The sequence below is a fragment of the Aptenodytes forsteri genome, unplaced genomic scaffold (assembly GCF_000699145.1).
Source record: "Aptenodytes forsteri isolate BGI_AS27 unplaced genomic scaffold, ASM69914v1 Scaffold847, whole genome shotgun sequence".
NCBI lineage: Eukaryota > Metazoa > Chordata > Aves > Sphenisciformes > Spheniscidae > Aptenodytes > Aptenodytes forsteri.
The window spans coordinates 283,949-292,510 of NW_008794623.1; the positions used below are offsets into that span (position 1 = coordinate 283,949).

Consider the following 8,562-nt stretch of genomic DNA (forward strand, 5'->3'; position numbering starts at 1 on the left):
CAGCTCACCGCAGGGGCCCTTCCCTCCCTCCACCATACATGGACCCACCATTTCCTCCCCAGTTTGCGCTGAGCAGGACTCGGGGAGGGGGGAAAAAATGACACAGTCTGTCCCCAAAGCCGCCCTGGGATGCTGGGGGCTGGGGAAGCTGCAGCACCCAACCTTATTCCCAGAGACTCCCAAGTTAATGGCAGCCAGGCTGACTCCTGGAACAGCAGGGATGAGTGACCCTGGGGAGCCCACGGCCAACCCAGTCCCCCCCAGCCACAATTTCACCCTCCTCTTCACCAGCCGCGGGGCTGTGTTGACACCCAGCGGTCAAAGCCCATCACAGAGGGTGCCGCAGACCAGCGAGGAGGCACCCAGCAACGACCCAGGGCTTTGGGTGCTGCTGCCTTCGCTGCTGCCCAAAGCCAGGCTGCCACCATCTGAGACCCCCACCCAAGAAACCCCAGCAGGGTCATGCCCGTGCTCCCTGCCGGCTGCAGCGCTCGGGGTCCCATCGCTAAAGGAGCATTTCCATCGCTGAAGGAGCATTTTTTCCCCGTGCGCCGAGGCTGGCTGGGGTCGTGCTGGTCGTGGCTCACCTCCACCCGCTGCACTTGGGAGTAGATGGTGTGCACCGCGCTGTCCTCAGCGAGCGGCAAGTGCTCCTGCTTGGCTGCGGGGGGATAAGCAAGTCACTGAGCTGTGAGGGGAGCAGGGACCGGGGGGAACCCCAGCGTTTTGCAAGCCACATCCTGCTCCTGTGGCCCAAGGCACGGCAAGGTTGAGCCCATGCTGGATCCGTCCCTGGCGTGGTGCCCACTGGCTGGACCCAACTGCATCCCTATCGCTGCAGCTGCCCAGCCGTGGTCAGACGATTTCTGGCTGCCACGGGTCAGCTTTGTAAATTTGCCGCTACGCGAGGAATGGGAAGGGGGGACACAGCCCAGCTGAGGCACTCAGAGAGATGATGCGCTCTCAAATTTGTGCTGGGATCATTCAGTTCCCCTTGAGACCGTGCAATACGATCTCAGAAGCTCCATCATCCTGGTAAAGCGTTGGGGATCACGTGCAGGTACACTTCTCTTTTTTTTTTTCTTTTTTTTTTTTTTTTTAAGCTGGTTTCCTTCCTGCCTTTTACTCTGTGCTTCCAAGAGAAACACATTTTGCTCCTTCCCAAGGGCCAGGGTACTCCCAAGACGAGGTGCCCGCAGGGATCAGCCCTTTGGTCCATTCGCTGGGGCTGGCTGGGGGCAGCTTCTGCCCGCCCCCCCCCCAAGGCTCACTCCACCCACAGACCATCAACCGCCCCAGCACCCCTCCCTCACGGCACTCACCGATGGGCATGGCCAAATGGGCAGCCGTGAAGACCCCAGTGATTATAATTACTGCGACAATGGGCACCACCACCAGCAGCACGAGATGCTCCGTCCTCTGCCCGGCGTTGCCTGGGATGGAGGGCAGAGAAGGGAGGGGAGGGGGTCAGCCGCCAGCCCTGGGGCCCAGGTTCACCCAGTGCTGAGCAGAATGGGCTGCTAAAAATCTTTCTTCATCTCGTCACCTAATTTTGGGCCAGTGATGTTGGTAGAACAGGAAACAAGGGGCAGGAAATGCTTCTCTTGAGCAGAGCTCTCTCTAATCTCCTCCAGACTGCAACAGTCAGTGAAAAACGTGCTGGGAGCCAGATCGGGGCCAGATAAAGCCCTAAAAACTTCTCCGGTGGCTTTACAGAGGCCTGTGGGGAGGCAGCCCCTTTGTACAACGCCCTTGCATCGCAGGTGCGTGAGAAGAGGGCCCTGGGACAGAGCTCTGCAGCTCCAGCCACCAGCCGAGCTCCCACTGCGGGAAGACACCCAGGGCGGCCCCGCTCCTGGACCACTAACGGTGACACCATGCAGGGGTGTCCCACGGTGCAAGGGGGTGAGGAAACAAGCCCAAAACCCCCCTGGAGCATTTCATTTCAGCATCTCCCTTTCCTAAGGAAGAGTCCCGATCATTTTTCCCCACAGGGATATTTTCTCAGCACAGGTCACTGTGAGAACCCCAGCAGAGGTGTGACTTCACCTCTGGATCCCTGGGGTAAGGGGCAGCCACCGGGCCACACAGCCCCAGCAAAAGTCCCCCACGTCACAAGGGAGTGCTAGAAAATCCCAGTGAGAGAGAGCGTGACTTTTGCCCCGAGAGCCTCCAAAGGGGAAGTTGTCACCGAGGTTTTTATCCTCCCCAAACCACCCGGCGTACGAGTCTCATGCATTTAAAATGAGCCTCAAGCACCGGGGCGCAGCGAGTGCGGTGGCCGGGCTGGCCAGGAAGGCAGGTGGGACATGTGGCTGGCGTTTACAGGAAGGACTGGGCAACCCTGAGCAGGTGATGCAGCAGCTGCTTTTCTTGCAAAAGGCTCCTCTGAGGCTGCCTAAAGCAGCGTGAAAAAGTCCCCTGGCAAAGCAAGAGCAGGACCAGGAGGCTGGAGAGAGCCAGGTCAGCAACTGGGAACTTACCCCTTTGCTCATAGCTGCACTCAGAGGAGTTGAAGGTGACGACCCGGCTGCTGATGGGGTTGCTGGCCGTGCAGGCGCAGGCGATGCTTGTGTTCTGCAGGGGGTAGGAGAGGTACAGGAGGCTGCCGTTGTGGGAGCAGAGCCCCGAGGTGCTGGTGTCCCAGCTGCCCCAGCTGTAGGAGACGTTGTCCCCTCGCTCCGCTGTGCAGTTGAGGGTGATGGTGCAGCTGTCGTTGACCAGCGCCCAGCCGAGGATCTGGATGCTGGGATCGGACACTGGCTCTGGAGGGAGGGAGGGAGGGGGCAAAGGTTTGTGTCTGGGGAAGGATGCAAACGTTGCCTTGGCCCCTGCCTGGGAAATCCTGCTGGCCTCTCCTAAATCCCCAGGAGATGGAGAGGAACCAGTCTGGCCCCAGACCCGCTGCAAACGGCATTAGAGGGACATGGTCTGCACGCACCCAAAGGCTCCTGGGGGTACCCAGATGGGGCTGCAAGAGGGTCCTGGACTCACTGCAGCACCTTGACATCAGGGTGGGCATCTCCCACCCACCCTGACCACCACCCACCTCCCAGACCTGCTCCCAGCACCGCAAGAGGCTGAGAGCATCCAGCACAGTCCTCCCAAAGCAGCATGTCTCACCATACACCTCCAGCTGGATCTGCCAGACTTTCTCCTCTGGCCCCTTGCTGACAATGAACTCGTAGAGCTGCCTTTCCTGCCGGCTGGTGTTCAGGATCTCCAGGGAGAAGCTCGACTTGTGGAAGCGAGTCCGTTCCTGCATGTAGTTGGTGTAGTTGCCATCCAAGTACTTGAGCAGGACGAGCTTCCTCTGTGGGTCCTCCGTGTCCCGCTTCCACACGGCCTCCCCAAAGCGCCGGGTGAGGTCCTGGAGTTCGGGGGGGATCTGCAATATCGTTGCCTTCCCCAAGGTGCCCAGCACCGTCTCCCTCGCCCCGCGGCCCATGCCTGGGAGGAGAGTGGAGAGAAGGGCTGAGGCAGACAGGGAGGCATGGGGGGCTCAGAGCGACCGTCCCCCCCCATCCCAGCTCTGCTGGAGGAGGGCAGATGCCCGCGGAGCTGCGGTAGCCGGTGATGGTGTTGGACCCACCCTCGTAATCCACAGATTGGGGACGGCTTGAGTTGCATGAGATAAATCGGTCAAAAATTGAACAGATTAGATAATCACGTTTTCAAGCTCTGGGTTATCCACCACATCCTGCACCAGCGATTGTCGGCAGGTGGGAGCACAAGTTGCGCTGTACATCAGGGCTCGGTGTGAGCTTTGCCCCACACCCACCCCACAGGACCATCCCCAGAACCAAAAGAGTGACCCCCAGCCCTCAGCCCCACATCCTCGTCCCCGAAGGTCGAGGGCTCAGCTCAGGAGCTGGAGGGGAAGCATTGCCTTCCTCTGCTCTTCCTCCCCACCCAAGCCTTCCCGGAGCGAGGCGAGAGAGTCTTCATGTGCATCAGCCTCAACGTTCTCCAGCGTCAGACACCACTGTGCGTGATGGCCGAATCCTGATTTAAGGCTCTGGGCTTTCTGTTGGCACAATGACATCCAGCCAGCACAGCGAAACATCACCCCATGGAGCCGGGCTGCCTCAAGCAGGGGAAGGCACTTGCGGTCCCAGTCTGGTGGGGATGCTGGTCCTGGGAGAAGGGTGCTGGCAGCGGTGGGACCAGCGTGGAGAAGTCCCAGTGACACCAGGGCAGTCCAGAGGGAAACGATGCTCGGTGGTTCTTGGCCAAAGCCTGCAGTTGGGTGCACATCATGGCACCCAGCTCTCCCAAGCGCCTCAGCTCCAGAAACCTTCTTTTCTTGTAGAAATTGCAGGAAGTGCAGCCTCCTGGAGGTGGGCTCAGGTGTAAATCCCAGGTTGCCCTTCTCCTGGCTGAGGTGGTCCCAGGTCTGTTTCTTGGTGGCCACAGAAAAGTGCTCTTAAAGAAGAGGGGTGCAAGCATCTCCCACGCGTCCCAAAGCATCTCAACCGCCTGGATTTCCTGGAGAGCACGCGGGAGGATCTTCTCCCCCAGACCCTTTCCAGTCTTTTGCTGCAAGGCAGTGATTCATATTTGCCCTCACCCCTGGGCAAACAAGTTTGTTTTTGTAGGAAACAGCGTGGGGAGAGGTGCCAGCTCACTGCTTCTGCCAGCCGCCGGCAGCGTGGAAGGGACCCCCGCTGTGTCATCCCCCACTTTTCCTACCGACTTCTTTCCATCGGGGCGAGGCTTTGCCCCAGAGGGGAAAAGAAAAGAGGGGGAGCTGCCTCAGAAGAACAGGTCTGGGGAGGCCCAGATAAGCCCAGTATCCGCCTCTCTGGCGGCGCGTATGGTTCCAGTAAAAACCACAGAGCAAACACTCTCCCCGCTGCCATCCCAAGTGAGTGCCATCGCTTATTTTTCCCCCGCCCTCTCTGTGGCATGAAACACAGCAGTTTCTGAGCTGTCCCTGTGGACTGCATCTCCCCTGCGTTGAAGCAGCCATGCGGACATGGCCGTCATCCCGCAGAAACCCCACGGTCCGGCTGACCCAGTGCCTCATACATTTTTTTGCCGATACAGTTACTGTAAAGCCCGGCACGCAGGCGGATGCTGTATTTTCTCAGCAACGTGTATTTTTGACATGCAGCGGTTAGGCTCCTCATTAATTACCAAATGGAAAAGCCCTTTTGACATCACGTTAGAAAAACCCTCTGCCCCGGCGAGGAGCATCTCCTTTGCGGGCAAGACGACTCGGCTGGAGCAAGGCTGCAGGAGGAGGGATGTAAAAAGGTCTGAAACCATCCGGGCTTCAGCACGGATGGAGGGACTGGAGGAAGGCAAGCGACCTGCACCGGCACAGCGCTAGATCCGGAGCAACCCTCACATCAGGTATTGGGCTCCTGGGACTTTCAGTGTGCTGGCTAGGCAGAAAACCCCGGGGGGATTTTAAAGGCAGGTATTCTAGTAACAGTGAGCCAGCAGAGCCGAGGAGAAACCCCAGCTCTGCCAAAGTCTCTGGTTTCCTGGCCGAGCCCTTCGTTTTATACCTGGTAATTACACAGATGCGGTAGCAGAGGGCTCGTGGGGCTGCGGGGACACACGGTGCCCCCTGGGAAGCAGAACAGAGATCGGGCTGGCACCCAGAAGAAGGTCAGGATTAGTCACAGCTCCCTTCGCTCTGCTCTGCTCAGGGGCCCTGACTCACCCGAGCGCTTTTGCACAAGCTCAGTGCCACCGAAACTGATTTTGCAACATCCTTCCGTAACTAGCAGCAGGCTGAGAGGAGAGGACCCAGGAGCCTTGAGGCATCCGGGGTGTCCTCAGTCCCTGACAAGCTGGTCTGGGGAGGGATTTCGACTCGCCCAGGACACCATCGTTCCCAGGACACCGTCCACAGCCAGCCAGGGCTCTCCGGGCACCCAGAAAACAGGCATTGCCCCGCTGCCAGTCCCTATCCGCTTGCCTTATATACATTTTATTGCTTGGCTACCATCTCCCAGCCCACTGGCACCTCTTGATCCGAGACACTCGCTATCACAGAGAGCGAGACAATCCACCAAGGACCTTCATCTCAAGTACCCCAATTCACATCTGGTACTAAATTATTTGCTCAGTGCTATTAACGCCCCATTAAAACACACGGTAGAATGCTTCACTATTGCAGCTACACTTTGTCCATCACCATCTTCGTTCATTCATCATCTTTTATTCTCTCCTCCCTCAGCCTGACTAGTAGGAGCATATTAGGGATGCACCACGCATCCAGCTTGGAGTTGCGAGCCATTTATCTTCTGTATGAATATTTACACTCGATCTGCCCATCCGCCCGGCACACAGCTCACAATTTCTAAAGATCTTAACGTCTGACAAAAATCCCCAAACAATCCAAACGGAGTATTTCACGGAGAGGAAAACATACATACCCCAAACACGGCCGAGAGAGATCAGCAGCCAGAGACACACGCTGCAGCCCATGCCTCCACTCACAGAGCCTCTGCTGCAGTGGAGTTAATATCTGCTGCCAGGCTCATTATAAGAACAGGTGTACTCAAATCAGAGACGCTGCCCTGGGCCATGTGTTTCCTGTTTTTGGCTGAATGACTCTTTTTTTTTTTTTTCTTGAGTGGAAAGTATTCAAAGCACTGAGTCGTGCTGCTGAATGCTTCACTGGAGACAGCCCAAGAGACCTGCAGAAGGAAGCAGAGCATCGATTTATAATTTGTACCAGAACCGCATCATCCTGCCATGGGTCCTTTACCTGAGCCCAAAAGAAGAGGAAATGATCAGCAAGAAAATCGTTTCACGTATGGTAACAGCTTCCTGGGGCTGTACAGAGTCTTCAAACCCTGCCACCGCAGCGGGGGTGGAGGCAGGCAGCCGCTCCCTGCCACGCTGCAGCATGCCAACCGCTGCGGCTCGATCCCGGTGCCATGGGGCTGGAACCCAGCACGAAGCTCGCCCAGAGAGCCGGCGTGCACCGGTGCTCGCGGCCACGATGCCCACCAGTGCAGGAAAGCCCCAAATATTCTGGGATTAACCCGTACCCCTGCTTTGGGCTGCATGGGATCTACAGCGAGGAGGAGTATGGGTGGTCTTTAAAAACTCACGGAGGAAAAGCCCAATCCTTGTTCTCAGCCTGAGCGCTCGGGGAGGTGATCTGGACTTCAGTTTGCTCCTGTTCAACGCCGTCCCCACGGCGAGTGCTCGGGGATGGGGATGGTCCCCCCCTCCTGTGGGTGTTCCCCCGGGTGGGGATGGAACGGGGAGCGCAGCCTCCCGCGCTCAGCGGAGAGCCGGGGATGGGGAGCGCGGGAAAAACACCGCTCGCTTGTTCCGCTGCTGGAAAGGGGTGAGAAAAGCTTGGTTGTTTTTGTGTTTTTAGTGGAATGAATTATTAACCTCCGTCGGTGCTTGGCCTGTGCAGCTTTAGAATGGGAGAAGGTTTTTTTTTCCTATTGCTTTCTTCAAGTTTTTGTTGCTTTTTCTGGTTTTTGGAGGAGAGCAGAGGCGACAGCATGAAACAGGAATTCCTCCGCTGTTTTAAACCAAATTTGAGTGCCACAAGGATATAAAGGGTGGACTTACATCCCACCGATTTTCAGTGGAGCCAAGCTCCAACACCTCCATGAGTTTTGTTGCCAATAAATTATTTCTAATGATAAAAAGCCTAAAACCTAGGCAGCCTAAGCAGCTAGGCTGCTCCTTCCTGCTCAGAAAGCATCTGGTTGAGGGGAAAAAAAGAAAAAAAAAAACCCAAGCCATTTCCCAATAATCAGCAGTTCACGGAAGGGAAGAGCTCAGCAGAGGCGTAAAAAAGAAAGGATGAGTAAGAATAGTATGAGAGGACTCGGCTCCTTTTCTCACTGCACACACGCAAGGAGCTTCGGCTTAACTGAAACGCAGCGGTGGTTCCTACTGGAGGCAGCCGGCTCCTGGACCGAGCACTTGGCCAGATGGCGGAAGGGCGAAGAGATCACCTTGGGGTATTTTGCAGAGCAGCAAGCTGCCCCGGCACAAATCCCACCCGAAGAGCCGGTGGTCAGGAAGGAGGTCTCCGGTGGATGGGCTCCACCAGCTCGGTCCTCCAGGCAGGGCAGCAGGACGGTCCCCAACCCTTCCCTCGCCACAGATAGGTGCCCCGCGCTTGGGTGCAGGCTGTGCCGGTATGGAGAAGACCATTGACCCCAAACTGGTCCAGGAAAGCCATAAAACCCCAATATCACCCATGGGGCAAGTACCACAGCAGCATGCCCCAGGCTGGGCTGGCACTGGTTGGGAGAAATGGGAAAAATTATTTAACAAGCAAAACCATCAAGAAAAAATCCTTCCAGGAAGCACCTGGGGGCACAAAACCCATACAGGCAGTCACAGAAAAACCTCCTTTAACGGAAAATAATGATCCAAAATGCCTTTACTTTCCCCATCAGCTCAGGCTGAAGTCTTCTGTGTGCTGAGAGAGCTGGCAGAGGTGGATCCGCGGCTACAGGCCTGTGAGCCTGACCTCGGTGCCGGGGAAGATGATGGAGCGGTTCATCTTGAGAGCGCTCACAAGGCATGTGTGGGACAACCAGGGGATCCAGCCTAGCCAGCACG

General features: G+C 57.0%; 1 protein-coding gene across 1 annotated transcript in view; it reads right to left on the bottom strand.

Annotated features, from left to right (window-relative positions):
- LOC103893977 (signaling lymphocytic activation molecule) overlaps positions 1-3,448 on the bottom strand; it is a 3,733-nt gene extending 285 nt beyond the window's left edge. Inside the window, exons 1-4 of the mRNA XM_009273280.1 lie at positions 3,124-3,448; positions 2,473-2,765; positions 1,323-1,419; positions 588-661 (exon numbers count right to left, since the gene is read on the bottom strand). Coding sequence (XP_009271555.1) covers positions 588-661; positions 1,323-1,419; positions 2,473-2,765; positions 3,124-3,448 — 789 coding nt within the window. The remainder of the gene's footprint in view (positions 1-587; positions 662-1,322; positions 1,420-2,472; positions 2,766-3,123) is intronic.
- Positions 3,449-8,562: the final 5,114 nt, after the last annotated feature.